Below are 18649 nucleotides of genomic sequence, written 5' to 3' on the forward strand. Positions count from 1 at the left end.
GGAGATCTGAATATTGCATTATTTGAATTCTGTTAGAGGGAACAATTGATGTTTTATGGTATAAACATTTCATTTAAAGAATGTTAAGTTTTAAATACTTGTGGTATTATCTTCCAATTTTAAATGATTTTTATTTAGCATTTACTTTGTGTTAATGTTTTTTGTTATGTTTTCTATCATCCTGTGTGTATCAGGTAGAGTTCCTTTTTATACATTATTGGATTTTATAATCTCACAATATGTTGGTTCATAATAATAATAAACCATACACTTGTTATTATATGTTTTTTGAACAGTAGACTGTGGAAACTTTTCATGTGATCCTATTACAGAAAAATGATTCTCTGCTTATTACTATGGTCACCTGTTATTTTTTAAAACATGTAAGTAAAGTGTTATGAAAATTACAGAATAACATGAATCTGGGAATTTTTGAGAATTCTGAGAAATTCCATTTCCTCATTCTTTCAAATCTCAGTGATTAATTTGTCAGAAGTTTGAACACAGTGGAAGGGAATAACATCCTGTGTCAGATACTGGTGGGATTAGTGATAACACATTGTTGTTGAACTCTGAAACCCTGAGGAAGTCAGACTTGTTGGGGCATCTCAGATACACAAAATTGCTGCTGGATGAAAACCTCCTGATTGATGTCAGCTCCTTTCCAAACTTGGAAAAATCCATTCCGTGAGAAAAAAAACCTGACCATTTTGTGTCTTCTGAGGAAATATTAGACACGGGTTGGCGGGGATGCTAAAGCAATGAAGGTGCTTCTGGGCTTGCTTTTGAAGTCGGGAGCCATATGGTTAGCCTGTGAAACCCCAACCATTGTTACCATTTTTGGGTTAAAACAGTGTGTCCAGGAAACCCTAGGTTAAAATGCATTTATTGTGTTCATTTTTTCTCTGTTTGCTTGAGCAAGTTTTGAAATTAGTGTGCCCTCTGTAGATGCGCTTTGAGAGAATGAACAAAAGACTGAAAGGATCTCATGGAGAAAATTGGTCAGGCAAGGCAAATAGAATTATTGAGGACAGTGGATCCTGGTACATAGATGAGTAAAACCTGAGCCAGGCCTGGATTGGGCTAGAGAGATTTGAGGGTACCGTCTGCTTACATCCCCCAAACTGACTCGTTCTGATAACGCAGTATTTCAACTGTCAGTCATGCAATTCATCCAGATTTCATTGCTGAAAAAAATCCATTCTTAAGGCAGGAGTACTGGCTCATACAGGTACTTGCTATTTAGTTCTATAACTCTGATGGATATTAAATAGCTTTTAAAAAATGACTATGTAGGAATGTTAAAATATTTATTTGGAGATCAGCCCTGTATTGGGGGGAAGGGTACCTTCCTAAAACCTAAACATAAAACCACCAAAGAAAAATTCCATGTAGGTTATGATTGCAAATGATTAATGGAATATAATATAAGGAAAATATGGAAAGTACATTCTTTTTAATAAACTTCTAAATTGTATTCCTTTTAAAGCCTTTTTAAAAAATGAAATTCAGCTATTCAAAAAAATGTAGAAATTACTTTAGAAAAGTAAGCTTTTTTGCCTTTTATAAATAAAGAACTTTGGTAAGACTATTTCTAAAGTTCTTAATAATCTGTTACTGTATATCATTGATGTTTCTAGATACTGTAGGGGATACCTTGAAATTAATCTCATCCTTGGCAGATCAGAAGCCTATTATTTTTAGGTCAAGCTGAATTAAAGTGAAATCTTTTGCTTTCAAAAAACACAATTTTTATAAGTTAATCAATTAACATTAAATGTTCTTAAAGTTGGGACCAGTGCGTGCAGAAATCAGGAAACCACATCTTTGTTACTTTTGCCCTTCAACTTCTTATGCTGGCCTTAGGAGATTTATAAACAGCACTTCAGTATTCCTGGGCATCCTGTGGCTACCTCAAAAAACAAACTCCTCAGGAATTGGAGTTTCCATGTGTTAGGCCGGTGGCTCTTCTGCATAGTTACTTACAAAGTATTTAAAGGTAGGTAAAAATAATTTTTTTCATTCCTAATATTAGTTCCCCAACTTTGCATATAATGTCATTCTAGGTATTGTGTTGGAAAGATTAATTGGACATAGTCCATTCCTGCCCTCAAAGACAATACTACCTGATACAAGGATTAATATCATTATTATTATAGTAATAATTATATTAATAACTTATGCTAATGTCATTTAGTAATTATCTTAGTAATAATTATCTTAGTAATAGTAGTAATAATAATCATCATAATAATTGCAGCATGCAGTTACAAGCCCTTATTATGTTCCAGGCACTGTGTAATTTCCATCGGGAGCTTTTTGGATATGGTCATCAGCCCTAGGAGGCAGGTAGCATTATGTCCATTTTACAGATGCAGAAACTGAGATTTAGTGATGGTGAGCAACTTGTCCAAGGTCACATAGGTAGTCACTGATGAAGCCTGAGATGTAAGAACACAGAGATATAATGTACAAACATTTATAAGATACTCATGTGACACACACCTTTACAGCTCATTAACATTCACTTAGTGGCCTTACAATGAAAGATGTAGAGAAGCAGCAAGTTCTGTTGGAATGACTATATGTTATTTCCTTTGTTGCGGATCAGAAGGCTGAGTGGAAAGTGGTATTTTAGGAGAAATATGTAAATGACTTTTCCCACCACCAGAAAGTAGGCAGATTATAAAGGGGACTAGCACTTCCTTAGGGGGACTGCCTCATTTTCTACTGCTTTTCTGTCTCTTGTCCTGTACTTTTGGCACTTCTGCTCTTAGAGTCAGTGAGTCAACAGCATGTTTTTAGCAGTCCCTGTGTGCATAGAAGTGGACTCCAACTCAACAGGACTATATACCGTGGGCCAAATATGTGTGGGAGCCTTTCCTGCCAGCCAGGGAATCAAGGATAGCAGGAGTGTGGAAGAACAGAACATATAAAGTAAATTATGCATAAATACATATAATTCATTTTAAGTCTCAAAATCACTTGAGTATCTTTTTAATTGGGCAATTTTACCTGCTCCCCTTTGTACATCCTGATAAATTTCTAAATGGAAGCCTGATAGAGGTTAATCTTTTAGTGCCCTCATAAGTAAAACAAGAGAATCATAGAATGATATGGCTGGAAGGGACTCCAGAGATCCGAAGTGCCTCATGGAATATTAATGTCTTTGATCTGTTAATAGGTGTTTTGGAAAAGTGCCCCTTGGTCAAATAAAATTTGGGAAGTTAAACAGGTTTTTTTCCTGTGGGACATCACAGTCTTTAATAACCTATGTACTTTTTGAATCTGTAAGAGAGGGTATAAAGTATGAAGTGCTCAACCCTTATTTTGCCCCAAATTCTCATTTTGGGAAATGCTGGTCTATCTTGAGCCAGCTAGTGTATTCTCTGCTTGAAGATGGTGGCTGACACCTTTTTGAGAGCAAGGAAGTCCCAAGGGGAAGTAAGGATATCTATCAGTTGCTTCTGTTTCATGCCAAGAATTCTCAGTGAGATGCCATTCCCTAGAGGCTCAGAGAAGGCTGAAAGGCATCTCTAGGCAAACAAGGCTGCCCTTCAGTATGATTCACAATGCAGTGAAACTCTGAAGTCAGCACAAAGGAATGACCAGCCCCTTTGAATAAGGAGAATGTATTTATCCCTAACCTAGGCCACCGAGGACATCTGAAGGAAGATGGGGCTTGTCACCAGCTGTAGTCACAACTCTAGTCTGAGTCTCTTTCCCTAAGTAAATTGGTCACATGAGTTTAGGCTGGGGAGTACAGTCTAGAAAAAAGTTAAACTGATGTCTTTTCTGCAGAACTTCTCAGAGCTTTTAATATGAAAATGTGCATTGTGAAGCTACAAGAATGGGGCAGAATATGCAGGATTTTTAAGTTACCTGTCTATGAAAATTGCTTTGTGTGGTATTTAGGAGAAATTCAGGTTCTGAGGAAAACCTTTTGGGAAATGATGATCTAATCAGACCTCATTTTACTGGTGAGCAACTATGGGCAAGGCATTTCTTATCTGTGGGGCTCTCTTGGGCTTCTTTCTCCATCTCTGTGACCAATCTACTGGAATTACCTTGATTAAATTTGAAAGCAGCTTTGAAGAGATTTCTTGAGTATGATTTCTTTTCGTATATTTCAAGGACAAATTATATATTTTGAGCTTCCAGTGTTAAAAAGCACAGATTAATTCAACCAACCTTTATGAAATGCCACCTATGCCCAAAGACCCTTTATATATAGTGGTTGTCTACAAAGATTTACACTCTAGTTCTTGCTATATAGAACATAAATAAGGATAAATGTGATACTGATCATATTTATAAAATGATCATCTAGCATTTATTGAATGCCTTTCTATTTGTCAAGCACTGTATTAAGTCCTTTAATCCACCTAACAAATTATGAGGTAGGGAGTCTAGTAATCCTTATTTCACATAAGGACACTGAGGTGAGGAGAAGTTAGGTCATTATTCCAAGGTCACATACAGGTAGAGGAGAGTAAACATACATAGAAAGGTGTAACAGCATGTGAAACATTCCTTATGAGGGATAAAAAGCACTATATGAATTCAGAGAAAAGAAAAATAATTTTTCAGAGACTTGATCCATGAAAGTGTTAGGTATGTGGTGGACAGTTATGGTCTGGCCACCTGTCTCTTCTCCCTCTGGGAACAGCACCCCCTTACTTTGGAGGAAATGTTTTCTCTTTCACTGTGGGGTTCTGGCTATGTGGTTGGTCACATTGCCTCAAGCTGGACCAGAGTCCTTGAGGATTTGGGGATTAGAAACAAGGAAGGTTTCCTCTTAGCTAGGAAACCTGTAAAATATTATCTGAGATGTGCATGCCTTGTCCTCAGCCCCATGGAAAGAGCTGGTCTGTAACAGGAGAGACTCTGGTGATGTCAAGAGAGAGGCAGGGTCTGGAAGTAGAGAGCGTCCTGGAGACCTGCTGCTCATCTCTGAGACTTGGGGGCTGCATACTTTTCTTCTTCATTGGGGCAGAGGACTTACTGCCCTCTTTTCTTATAGGAATGATACTGTCCTTCCTTGAAAAAATGAAAGGTTAGTAGAAAGTGGTTTTTAAAACCCCATGTCATAGATACATGCAGAGATCCTTGGAAGTTTTCAGGTGCCAACTATTTGGTGCTAAGCCAAGTCTCCCTCAACCACAAAGTTAGGAACTTTACAAAGGAATGGGCCCTTGGTAGCCCAAGGAAAGAGTAGAGGCAAAAACAAACAAACAAAAACTTTGCTGTTTAATAGCTAAAAAGTCCCAATAGAAGTCAGTTGGTGGTTTCATTGGTTTTCCCATCACACTTCAATGAAAAAAAAAGGGGAGAGGCCATACAAGAATTTAGACTGATGGCAAATGCTGTCTTGACCACTTGCTACTCACAGAAGGCCTTCTAATTCTCATTTATATAATGGGAATGATGCGAATTCCATTTCTACTTCTTTTAGTTGTTTTGAGCCTCCAAGGAGAAAATAGATGCAAAACAGTTTTATCAACTGCAAAACAGCATTTAAGTGTGAACTGTTATTCATAGATACCTTATTATGACCAAATACTTTATAAACCAGCAGCAAGTCAAGAGTAGTCCCAGTAAGTGGACAGTATTTGGGGGAGAAGCAGCAGGAGATTTCAGGACAGTAGCCTCAGCGGGTACAAAAATGCTTTGAGGGTAATAGGCAATAGAATCAAAAATAAGACTTGTTTCTTTCCTCTTTGCATTTTACCTGTTTAGTCCATTCTCTCTTCACTCTTATTTTCTATGAGGTATTTCTTGGTTTTGGATTTTAGGTGGGCTGTATGGAGATAAGGGGAGAACATCTTTAGCCCCTGCAGAATGAGAAGGTGCATGGCAAGGACCTAGTGCAGTTCCTGGTACGCTGTTCTTATTTAATGCAAGTTTGTTCATTCGTGGTAGAATATTAAAAAGAGTTTTACCCTCCTCCTATTGAATGATTAATTGCAGGCAGAGCTCAGCAGTGTGGACAAATACAATGAGGGACAAGCTTGTTTCTAAGCGTGAGCTGGACAAGGGAGGGTGAGAAGGGCAAGAGGAGGAAGGAAATATGTCCGCCTTGCTGCTGTTGCAACCACCACAACAAACAAGAAGTTTCCATACGGAGAAGTGTGCTGCCTTGGGAGAGCTGGGGAAACCATGACTGGGTGGGACCTGCGGGACTGAAGGGCCTGACAGTATGTGATTCCTTGCAACACATGGTAGTGGTGGGGGTGTGTGTACACATGCAGACACACCAGTGCTCAGCCTCCAGTTTCAGAGCTGGCAGAAGATAACAATTCTCAGCTTGCCTTTCCAGGGTTATTTTTGGCTGGGGCTGTTTGCTAATGGCAAAAAGTTGAGCCTCCTCCCAACTCCCTCCCTTGGCCTTGTTCAAAAGAGAAACTTGTGCGAGTCAACTGCTCACTCCCAGAGAGGCCAGGAGACAGGGCTGCTGGTGGGAGGGGAGAGGGATTGGGGTGCGGGAGAGGACCCCAGATCTTGCTCAAGTTCTCATCACCCCCAGGCTGTATTCTGACTGAGGGTGTGACCTGCAAAGAAGCTATCACCGGGAAAGGCTTGGGTCAGGCGCAGAGGAGGTGTCACTGGTGGGTAGGGTAGGGAGTACTAGGAACCGCCTTTTGGGACACCCCAAAAGTGGCTCCAGCTGGGGGAAGACCTTGCGGGCACATCGAGCGATCCGGCTGGAAAGGAAGTTGGGCAGGAGAAAACTTTCTTGGAAGGTAGAGTCCAAATTCTGCTGGGGCAGTAAGGGACTGCGCAGAGAGGGAGGACCAGTCGGTGCCGCCGGAGGGCGCAGAGCGCAGGCGACTGGGCAGGGGGCCGGGGTGCGAGGCGGAGTCCGGGCGCGCCGCCAGCCTGGTGGGGGGGGAGGGGGCCCGGCGGGCTGCAGATCCCTCCGGCTCCCGGGAGCCGAGACAGGACCGGCCAGGGGACGCCATGGAGGGGAGCCCCATCCCGGTGCTGACGGTGCCCACCGTGCCCTATGAGGACCAGCGCCCGGCCGGCGGCGGGGGGCTGCGGCGGCCCACCGGCCTCTTCGAGGGCCAGCGCAACTACCTGCCCAACTTCATCCAGAGCGTGCTGTCGTCCATCGACCTGCGTGACCGTCAGGGCTGCACCATGGTGGTGGGTAGCGACGGCAGGTACTTCAGCAAGACGGCCACGGAGATCGTGGTGCAGATGGCTGCGGCCAACGGGGTGAGTAACCTGGCCGACCCTCGCTTCCTGCCGCGCCACCACCAGCTCCTCTCCTCTTACCCACTCCTGCCTACCGGCTCCAGCGATCCCGACCCGGGCTCTGCCGTTCTCCCAGGTGCTCTCCTCCAGCGTTCTGCTACCACCGCTCTGCACAGCCTTCCTGGTGCACCCGGGACTGCGGGCTCTGAGCTCCCTCCGCCCGGAACGTCCTTAAGGGCTGCTAGTACTAAATTGAGTTCCGCTGGGCATTGTGAACCTGACACATTGCTCGGCACTCCCGTGACTGCTCACGTCCCTCAACTGGCTGTGTTTCTTTTCATGTTTTCTTAACAAGCCCTTTAAAACTATTTGCTCTGACCATTTTCATTAACTTCCCTCCCCTCGCACACTTCTTTCCTAGGCTAACAACATAGTGTTTTGTTTTTGTTTTTCTTTTTTCCCATGTCCTATTTGTAATCATCTTCACACACACACACAGTGTTGGTCCCTGACAAGAGGGACCCTAAAGGTTTTTAATGTCACTGGTTTGTTAACCCAGTGGAACTGATTAATTTGATTGAGGTAGGAACAGGGTGGGGAGTATTTTGATGCTATACAGCCTGGGCTCTCAGTTCCCAGGAGGCATATCTTTAAATGGCCTGAAATGGGATTTGCAGTGCCTTTCTTAAGCAATTCCCAACTTTTCTCCAAGATGCCCTTTGGCATTTGACAACATTTCATGCCTCTTCTCCCTTCCAGTTTTCATCTTCATATCCTCTCCATTCTCCCATGACCTCTGCAGTCTTCTTTTGCAGTCCGAATTCCCATATCCCAGTTCCCTCCTTCTCGGATCCAACAGCATCTCAAGGACTTCTACAAGAGGCATACCTAACTTCAGGGGTCTCTGAATTCTCTGTGGGAACAATTGTCTGAAAGAGTAATTTCAGTCTGTAATCAGACCCACATACATAGAATTTTTCTTCTAAGTGAAATCTCTGCAGAAGTATAAAATGAATGTGCGTATTTTTAAAAGTGAAACTAAATTATCCAGCATTTAGATTCCTTCCTTCTTTCTAGTCCTTTCCCTTTTATTTTCTCATTCCTTGGTTAACAAAAACAAAAAACAAAAAACAAAAAAAAAACTTTAGGGTTGTCTACTATAATTCCTCTTTCTCTATTTTTCAGGAATGGGGTGGGGTAAGAGGATTTATATATATAAAATTATCAAAAGCAATTGGGAGAAACAGGGCTGAGTGGTAAATTGGGTGGTGGAATTGTGATTTTTGCAACCCACGGAGAAGATGCTGCTGGATGCGTAAGACTTGTATTTCTCTCTGGCTCCTCTTTGGGATTGATAAAAGTTGGCTTTAATCAAGGAGTTGGAGAGAGGTTGACAAATCATCTTTTACTCTTGTCTGACAAAGTTGTTCCTGTAGAATGATGGAGAATAACAAGCCTATGACAGCTTTCATACCCCTTCCTGGGCAAGTTTTTCCAGGGGATTATAGAAACATAGCCTAGCCAATATTTATTGTGGGTCAGGATATTTTTGAAGCTGCAGTTGTTGATTTGCATGGACAAATTATTATTATGATTTATTATTTCTTGGTACCCTTTATTGTAAGGCTCTTCAGCCTCTTATTTCAATGGTTCTTCTCTGATATTCACATTTTACTAACTTTGAGAGTGGAGTTCATTTTAGGAGATACTTAGCATATGTTAATATATACTTAATATAGAGTCAAATTTAATGTGATAGTTATGAAGGACAAAATGACATATAAAATCCATATAGGAGCACTATCTCTAAAATAATCTGACAGTATTACATCTAAGATGGATGGGCATGGGTGTAGGGAATGGTCAACATTTATCAGAATTTCAAACAGCCAATGTTAACCAATGCTGTCCTCATTTTGTTCACTTTTTGGGGACTTTTACTACAGCAAAGTGAATAATCAGAAGGCCAGCTTCAGGAGAAAGGTGATTTAAACAGACTGGATAACTGTAAGCAAAACTGGTCTTGAATGATTGCAGATTGATGGGAATGTACTTGCTTCCTGACTTGGCCTGCTGAGTTATACTCAGTAATGAAGAACTTTGATTCCAAATGCTTTGGCTTTTTTTTTTGATTGCCTGTTGGATATTCATAAATAGGCTAGAGAAGTAAAAGTTATTCTCTTTAAACTGACTTGAATTTGATTGGATGGGTGGCATTCTCTATATTTGAAAAACATTTGTTTTTTTTAAAAAGTTACTTTTACAAAGAAATTTTCTATAAAACTCTATAGTTGATCTTTGATTATGTAATTGCTAGAGGAGAACAGAAGTTTGGAATTTCTAAAATGACAAGCTGTACTGCTTACGTTTTAATATCTCAAAGTTTGAAATAGATTGTCAGGCATACACCTTACAAATTGGGATTTTAAAACTTTTTATTATGAAATTTTCAAAATTTTAGAAGAGTAAAGAGAATAGATTAATGACATACATATGCCCATACCCTAGATTGACATTCTTCTGTATTTATTGCATCTTTTTTGAGGACAACATTATAGTAAAGAAAATGACATTTTACCTCTAACTTCAGTATAGATCTTTGAAAAATAAGAATATTTTCCCTGACAGTTACAGTATCAGGGACAAAATAGAAAGTTCCAGGCAAAATAGAAAAGTTATTCCTTTATATCATTTATTACCCACATTATAGTCCACTTTCACATTTCCTCAATTATTCTGACTTATCTTTTATAGTTGGTTTGTTCAAACTAGGTTCTTCTAATCAAAGAACACATGTTGCATTTGGCTATTTGTTCTAAGTATCTTTTAACTTAGCAAGTAACTACCTCTTTATTTTTCTTTTGTTAATCAAATCAACTTGTCCATTGTTTGTCCTTTCTGGAATTTTCTGATTACTTCTTCATGGTATCCTTTAATTTTTCATTCTATTCCCTGTTTTTGTGTGAACTAGAAATTTGTTCTAAAGGCTTAATTAGATTCAGGTTCAACATTTTTCCCCCAATAATATTTCATAGGTATGAATGTGTATTTATGTTGTGTCATATTAGCAAACTTGATCCTAGGTTGTCCCATAATTCATGATGCTGAGATGACTATAGGGTTATGGTGGTAATTGCCCGTACCTTCCACTATTTCCCGCCTTGAGACTGCCAGCACCATGGGGTGAACTTTGTACCATGTGAATATTCAGTTTTTTATCAAGCTTTATCCAATTGTTTTGGCATCCATTAATGATCCTGGTTTGAGTTGATTATTTTACTAGGGGTTTCAAAATGATGGTTTTTGAATCATCTAATTCCATCTACATGTTTTAACTAGCATTTTTCTATAAATTGGGCATTCACTAGACTATTTGATTATCCTGAAATATAGTTCCTTCTGGAAATATGCTTATTTGTCTTTTTTAATTATCAATTTTCAGAGTAAGTATCTGTTGAAATAGCCACTTCCATTGGTGACACATGAATTTGATTTTGTTTTGCTTTTGCTTTTTTGAATATCACTATGGACTCTTGGGTTTTCATATAATTAATTTGGATGGATTAGTAAATAAATGAGAAGGTATTTTTTACCTGTTCTTGTATTTTTAAGTGGCTATGTGAAATTATCTAAAAAATCCCCAGAAGTATTTTAATTCTCCTTTAAAGATACAAACTATGTCATATTATATAGAGCAAAAGAAAAATACTGAGTACAAAAAGTAAACAGCATCATTTAAGTGAATTGCTATTAAAATTAGTTTGGAACTGTTTTTTTAAACCTATTTCTCTTTTCATCTGCTTCAGATGTGGTTTAGATCCTGTATGGATCAATTCATTCTAATTTCTAATCTCCAGTCCCTAATCTATAATCAAGATAATCTATAAGTACAATATAATAGCTCTAAAGAAAGGCTTGGCCTTTCTCTGAGTGGATCCATCTGCAGTTAAGTGTATATATACCTCTCTCTTTCTCCTCTTTCTTCTGACATTCTTTTTTAGTCTTAAATACCTTTAATAATGGACACATGACAGCACTGTGTCTGCCTCAAGATATTTCTGATTTTTTCTGAAGTGTGCTTTCTCTGGAGATGACATGGTTTATCAGCACTGTCCAGTAGAAATTTCTATGATGGAAATGTATAATCTGCATTGTCCTTCTCACTAGCCACGTAACTACTGAACACTTGAAATGTAACTAGTGCGACCGAAGAACTGAATTTTACATTTTATTTAACTTTAATTAATTTAAATTTAAATAGGTGCAATTTGTTAGTGCCTACCATACTGGATAGCTCTAAAATTCATAATTTAAAGTTTAAAAAAAATTTTTTTTATGGAGTCAGACTGTTACAACCAAAAAGAACTGTAGGTTGAATAAACATAGCTTACTCAATACTACAAATATGTATTTGGCAAATGTAAACCAAATTTCTTCACACAACAATCATACTCTCTTTTGACTTTAGCCCAGGAAGCAATGAGGTATGGTGGAAAAACCACTGTATCAGCAACTGGAAGGCTTGCCTTCCTATCCTAGCTCTGCCATACAAGTTTCAGGGCAAATGCTTTAGCTTCTTTAAATCCCTAGAAGCCACTTGTTTCCTTATCTATAAACTGGGTATGACTATATCACTTAATTGTCTAGGAATCAAATGAAACACTGCATATGAAAACATTTTATAACATCCACAGCACTAAGAAATGTAAGGGAGTATTGTTATGGTCAACTGAATGCATTTTAGATGCATTTTGCATACATGTATTGAATGAAACAACTTACAGCTCTCATACAAGTTTTAGCCAAGAGAAAGTCCATTTGTATTCTAGCCGTGTACTGTACTGGCCATATGGTGATAAGTAATGATAATAATAATAATAATAATAATAATAATAATAATAATAATAATAATAATAATAGCATATAGTGCAGGATACAGAATTTAAGAGCTTCTCAGTGTCTTGTGAAATCTTTTAGGGGTAGAAGCTGAGGTGTAATGTATGAGGAAAGCTTGGTCAACAAGGGTCTTGGGTGTACCCTCCAGATAGATGCTTGCATAGGCTATATTCGATTACAATGGGCCATGAAAGGTGGTTGCTCCAAAGAATGAGAATGCATTTGCCTAGGCATTTACTAGAACTATTTGGGGAACAAATTTTGGTGTGGCTGCAAAGACAAGGAATTTGAAGTGAAGCAGACTGGGATATGGCGGTGGATGGGAAGTAGGGAGGGGGAAGAAGAAGGAAGCAAGGGAGGGAAACCTGTGCTTCAACACATAAAACTATTTCCTGCAATGGATCTGGAGGTCTGGGCTTGGCTGGCTTCAGGTCTTGTCTCTAGAAGGGAAAAAGAACTGGTGGTAGTCTTTCTGCATTTTCTGCTAGTGTTCATTACAGAATAGGTGAATGGAATGAGCTATTATTGCCCAAACATTAGGAAAGACAGGATTGTAATACATTAGAAAACCCTAAGGAGCCTTCCACACCTTTATCTTGCTTCCGTTCTCAAACCACCCCTGAATTGTTAAAATGGGAGGTCTGTTATATGAGTGTTAGTAAATTTTAGGGAGTATTTGGTTCCTTCCATCTCTCTGTTTGGATCAGTTCATTCTTGAATCTTTTAGCTTCAAGTCTTCATTCACTTTTTTTTAATGGGGAAGTAAAAGGAGTGGGAGAGGTTTTGAGAACAGCTGGGGCCCTCCCAGCTGCTGGGTGGGTTATTTTAAGCTTTGTTTAATGTGTCCAGAGACCCAGATGGCATTTTTAACTAAGCTGCTCTATTAAATCTTGTGATAAAGCATAATGATGTTTATTGAAAAGACAGACATACATCAGCAACATTGTGTGTGGAAATTGCCCTAAGAATTTTCAATAAAACATCTGTTGGCTTTGAGCCCTTCATGAACTTTGAAAGTTTGATAGTTTCTATACAAACTTGAGGAATAGAAGTTCAAACCTATTTTTGAGGAATCTAAGCATAGGTATTGACTTCACCAACCATTAATCTCCTCATTTGGGCCCTAGCCACTCTTCTGTTAGAACAGTAACATGAACAAAACCTGTAGTAGGATTTGAACAGGGTTATTTGAGAATAGTAGGCAGGGAGAAAAAGGTCTTAATTTCCCAGGGGTTTTAAAATTGAAAGTAGAAAGCTAGGGCTGCAATGTCCTGTGTTAGCCGACAGCCTTGAACGTTAATTTCAAACACTCAAGATTTGGCCAGTATGCCTTTACTGTTTATACTTGCATAGCCAAAGTGAAAGTTTAGGTCCTTTCATCTGACTTGACTCTCATTAGTTATGAATAAGAGGACATCTAAAATATACATAAGACTTGCTAAAATCCACATTTTCTGATTCTTTAAATATCTCTCATCTTCTATATTTTTAATGACATCAAATTTTGGAGTAATGCCTATATTTATATGAAGAGAAAAATTTCAGGAACATTCAATTCCCAAAGATTGGCGTAAAGTTGCAGAAATTTTTCTTTCCTTTTCCAAGTCCCTACTAATAGGTGTTTTGTACAAATATAGTATTTAATTATTTCCTTTCTATTTTCCTCTAATAAGAATCCTGCTTTTTAGGTAGGGGTATCTAATTTTGTATTTAGGGATTTCTAATGGAACAAGAAAAGAATTTGAAATCAGAGAACCAGAGTTTATTCTATTTGATAAAAGACCCCACAAAATACTGGAAGGAGTTTTACAACAAGTGGTTTATGTCTGCAATATATGAAAAACTTTTCCAAATCAGTAAGAAAATCCAAAGCAATTCAAAAGAAATATTGTCAACAACTACAACAAACATGTGAAAAGGTGATAAACCTCATTAATAACCAAAAAATATAAATAAAAAAAATCCATTTGAAAAAGAGGTAACTTGGTGTTGGTGCTAGAAAATTGTCATGTTTGTAAACTGTTGGTGGCAGTTAAATTGTTACAAATTTTGGTCAGGCAGTTTGGTAGTTTATACGTTTATTAATAAATAGAGTACTTTTCCAATAATCTAGGAAACCTTCAATCAAAGAATCTATCCTGTAAATTTTCTAATACAAATGTGGAAATGTCTGTGTGCCAGAATACTCTGGTATTATGCTAAAGAAACACTTGGAAACAACTTACATGTTCAGCAGTAGAGAACAGGTATATAATTTATGACCTAACCATACCATGGATGCATTAAAATCCATAAGCAAAGGAGGTATATCTATGTGTCATGAGAAAGATGTGAATAATAGCTTGTTTAATGAAACAAAGTAGTTAGAGGATCGTATGTAAAATAATCCCAGTTTTGTGTATATATATAGGCATAGAAAATAGGGCTAGAAGGATATACTCCAAACAGTTAACAGTGAGTATATTTGGGGTATGTGGGTATGGTGGGGAAAGTGGAAACCTTTCTCTTTCTACTTCATATACTTCACTTTATTAAATAATCATACATGGATATACACTCCTTTCATAATTAAACACATCAGTAAAGAATAATGAAAAAAGGAGAAGCTCTGGATTTAAATCAAGATACTATCATTTGCAACTGGTATAACTGGGGAAGTTACCTAGCCTTCTGGGTTTATTTTCTCATTTATAAAAATAGGGGAAGTAGTAATACTTGCCCCCATACCTTCCAGGGTTGTTGGGAGGACAAATGTGGTAATGGATCATTATCAATTATTTTCTTCATATAACACAATATTGCAAAACTCTTTTCCTCTGATTAAAATAGAAGAACAAGTGCATATGTGCTTTTTAGTCTCAGTAGTTTTACCGATCAGAAGGTGCCTGTTGGTGCTGTGATCCCAGTTGCTTTGGTGAGGCTTCCTCTTGACTTTCTGGCATTCCTCCATGCTGCTGGCTAAGGCCTGGGGGTGGTGATTGCTGAAGTATTGATCCCTCCCTGCCTCTCAGCATTCACACACACACTCACTCATGCACACACAAACACGTATGCGTGCACACCCTGCTGTTGTACTTGTGGCAGCAGCTGCTCTGGCATAGACTTCAACTCAACGTAAAGGACTTTATCTGCATTGCCTGTGCATTTTCCTATTATGAATCAGCTGAGTCAAATGCCATGCTTTTCTACCTTAAACCTTTCTGAGGGTCAAGCTATGTAAAGAGCAGACTCCTTGTCCCACACCTGGCCCACTGCATCGTACTAAGGCTAGATCTTAATCTGCTAATTTCATGAGAATTTTTCAAGCCTAATGGACTGGGCCATGTGAGAGATTACTGAGAGGAAGATAGAAAGCAGAGGCTAAGAGATTCCATGCTAATCTGAGAAGCCTGGAAATGCACAGCTGCGGGCACTAGCAAGGCTTTAAAGTGTTTTGTCAGGATGTGTGTCAGGGTGCCTGTTCCTGTAGCTCTGTTGAATGTTTGCTTAGGAGGCATAATCTTTTTTTGGACAGGATCTCCCAAATGTAAAGTGACAGATGCTAATGTGGAATATAATACAGAAGACCTAGCTTTGCTGTCATAAATAACAGTAAATTGTTTAATCTTGCTGATTTGTAAATCTATGATTGCCAGAGGTCTGTAATTCATTGGAACATAAGGGGCGGGAGCACTTAGCAAATCGGCAGTAATTATTTCCCAACCAGACAGAAACTGGCCTGATGGATTTATTTAAAGATCGATATAAATGTTTTTTAATTGATTGTGACAACTACTAAAACACACAGCTCTAAGGAGAGACTGAGGGTTTTAAACACACACACACACACACACACACACACATATATATATATATATACACACACACATATATATATATATACATACGTATACATACACACATGTATAGGGATATGTTCAGAATATATATATTCACACACAGATAAAGATGCTTAAGATACTAAATTTCTCTTCTGAACACTCCAGGTGGAGTGTTTTTAAGCTTTTAGATAGTTTATTAAGTAGCATGTGTGTGCACATGTGCACAAGACACTCTATGCTCTAAAGATGTATCTTCTTTCCTGGATATATTCAAGAAGAGAGTAGAACAGAGTCCCAGATGTCAGAAATGTTTGAAGGCTGCATAGAATTGAAAGGGACTAAATGTTCCCATATGACCTATGTTTCTATAATAAATAGAACTTGTGCTAGAGTTGGATGAACCATAGTTAGAAATATAAGTAGTATAAATCCTATTCTAGGCATGATGTTCTCTTGCAATGATAGCTTTGTGTAGCCAGCTGAGCATGGTAAGTTAGTGGCCAGCATGGTACATACCAGTGGACAATGCAAGTCAGGGGCATAGATGGGGACAATGAAAGAAGATCCAGAGCAAGATAAGGATGTAGACATGGTCCTGTCACTCCTCACCATGGACTTCAGCAGTTTCTTAGTCAGCAGGTTTGGTGATTAAAGAAGAAAGAAGACAATGTACTTACATAAGCATGTTACAACTAGTTTTCCATTTAATTTTTGGCAGGCTACATTCAGTTTAATTTATTCCATAGTGTGGGTTTACTCCTTAAGCATTTTTAAATTTCACATATAAAAACTTTAGGTTAAAGAACTCTTTCTTATTTTGGCCAATAAATGATGGTACATTTAAGTAATGGAAGGCTAACATGACCTTTGAAGTCATGTTTTTTTTTATTAAGGTATCACTGATATACACTCTTATGAAGGTTTCACAAGAAAAAGAATGTGGTTATTACATTCACCCTTATTATTGAGTCCCCTCCCATAGCCCATTGAAGTCACTGTCCATCAATGTATTAAGATGCCACAGAGACCCTGTTTGTCTTTTATCTACACTGTCTTTCCCGTGAGCCCACACACATGTGCACCAATCATGATACCCCATAATCCCCTTCTCCCTCCCTCCCGACCCACCCTCCCCTAGCCCTCCCCTAGCCCTCCCCTTTGGTAACCACTAGTCCCTTCTTGGAGTCTGTGAGTCTACTGCTATTTTGTTTCTTCAGTTTTGCTTCATTGTTAGACTCTACAAATGAGGGAGATCATTTGGTATTTGTCTTTCTCTGACTTATTTCACTGAGCATAATACCCTCTAGGTCCATCCATGTTGTTGCAAATGGTGGGATTTGTTTATTTCTTATGGCTGAATAGTATTCCATTGTGTATATGTACCACATTTTCTTCATTCATTCATCTACTGATGAACACCTAGGTTGCTTCCATATCATGGCTATTGTAAACAGTACTGTGATAAACATAGGGATGCATATGAATTTTTGAATCTGGGATCTTGTTTTCTTTGGGTAAATTCCTAGGAGTGAAATTCCTGGGTCAAATGGTATTTCTCTTTTTAGTTTTCTTGGCAAACCTCCATATTGCTTTCCACAATGGTTGAACTGATTTACATTCCCACCAACAGTGTAGGAGGGTTGCTCTTTCTCTTCATCCTCGCCAGCATTTTTTGTTTCTGGTCTTTTTGGATGTTGCCCATTCTAACAGGTGTGAGGTGATATCTCATTGTGGTTTTAATTTGCATTTCCCTGATTATTAGCGATGTGGAGCATCTTTTCATGTGCCTGTTGGCCATCTGAATTTCTTCTATGGAGAAGTGTCTGTTCATATACTCCACCCATTTTTTAATAGGGTTATTTGCTTTTTGGGTGTTGAGGTGTGTTAGTTCGTTATATATTTTGGATGTTAACCCCTTGTCAGATATGTCACTTACAGATATATTCTTGCCCCCTATACCCATTTTGTTGACAGTTTTTATCATGAATGGATGTTGAATTTTGTCAAATACTTTTTCAGCATCCTTGGAGATGATCATATGGTTTTTGTCCTTCTTTTTGTTGATATGGTGGATGATGTTGATGGATTTTTTAAAGCTGTACCATCCTTGCATCCATGGAATAAATCTTACTTGATCATGATGGATGATCTTTTTGATTATTTTTTAATTTGGTTTGCTAATATTTTGTTGAGTATTTTTGCATCTATGTTCATCAGGGATATTGGCCTGTACTTTTCTTTTTTTGTGGTGTCTGCTGATTTTAGTATTAGAGTGATGCTGGCCTCATAGAATGAGTTTGGAAGTATTCTCTCCTCTTGTACTTTTTGGAAACTTTAAGGATGATGGGTATTAGGTCTACACTAAATTGTTGATAAAATTCAGCAGTGAAACCATCTGGTTCAGCAGTTTTGTTTTTGGGTAGTTTTTTGATTACCAATTCAATTTCCTTGCTGGTAATTGGTCTATTCAGATTTTCTGTTTCTTTCTGGGTCAGCCTTGGAAAATTGTATTTTTCTAGAAAGTTGTCCATTTCTTCTAGGTTATCCAGTTAGTAGAATATAGTTTTTCATAGTATTCTCTAATAAACTTTGTATTTCTGTGATGTCTGTAGTGATTTTTCCTTTCTCATGTCTGATTCTGTTTACATGTGTAGACTCTCTTTTTTTCTTGATAAGTCTGACTAGGGGTTTATCTATTTTGTTTATTTTCTCAAAGAACCAACTCCTGCTTT

The 18649-nt window shown here is 38.3% G+C and overlaps 1 protein-coding gene and 1 long non-coding RNA gene across 2 annotated transcripts in view; one reads left to right on the forward strand and one right to left on the reverse strand.

The window, feature by feature from the left end:
* Positions 1–900: 900 nt before the first annotated feature.
* Positions 901–9907, reverse strand: LOC140847697 (uncharacterized). Its single transcript, XR_012127747.1, has 3 exons — positions 7296–9907; positions 5732–5800; positions 901–2441 (listed from the first exon to the last, which is right to left on the reverse strand). It is a non-coding gene; the product is annotated as an uncharacterized lncRNA (long non-coding RNA).
* The window catches only part of PGM5 (phosphoglucomutase 5), a 190606-nt gene continuing 178379 nt past the window's right edge, over positions 6423–18649 (forward strand). The window contains exon 1 of the mRNA XM_036991097.2: positions 6423–7221. Within this exon, the coding sequence (XP_036846992.1) occupies positions 6961–7221 (261 nt within the window). The 5' untranslated portion in view covers positions 6423–6960. The remainder of the gene's footprint in view (positions 7222–18649) is intronic.

The sequence above is a fragment of the Manis javanica genome, chromosome 2 (assembly GCF_040802235.1).
Source record: "Manis javanica isolate MJ-LG chromosome 2, MJ_LKY, whole genome shotgun sequence".
Taxonomy (NCBI): Eukaryota; Metazoa; Chordata; class Mammalia; order Pholidota; family Manidae; genus Manis; species Manis javanica.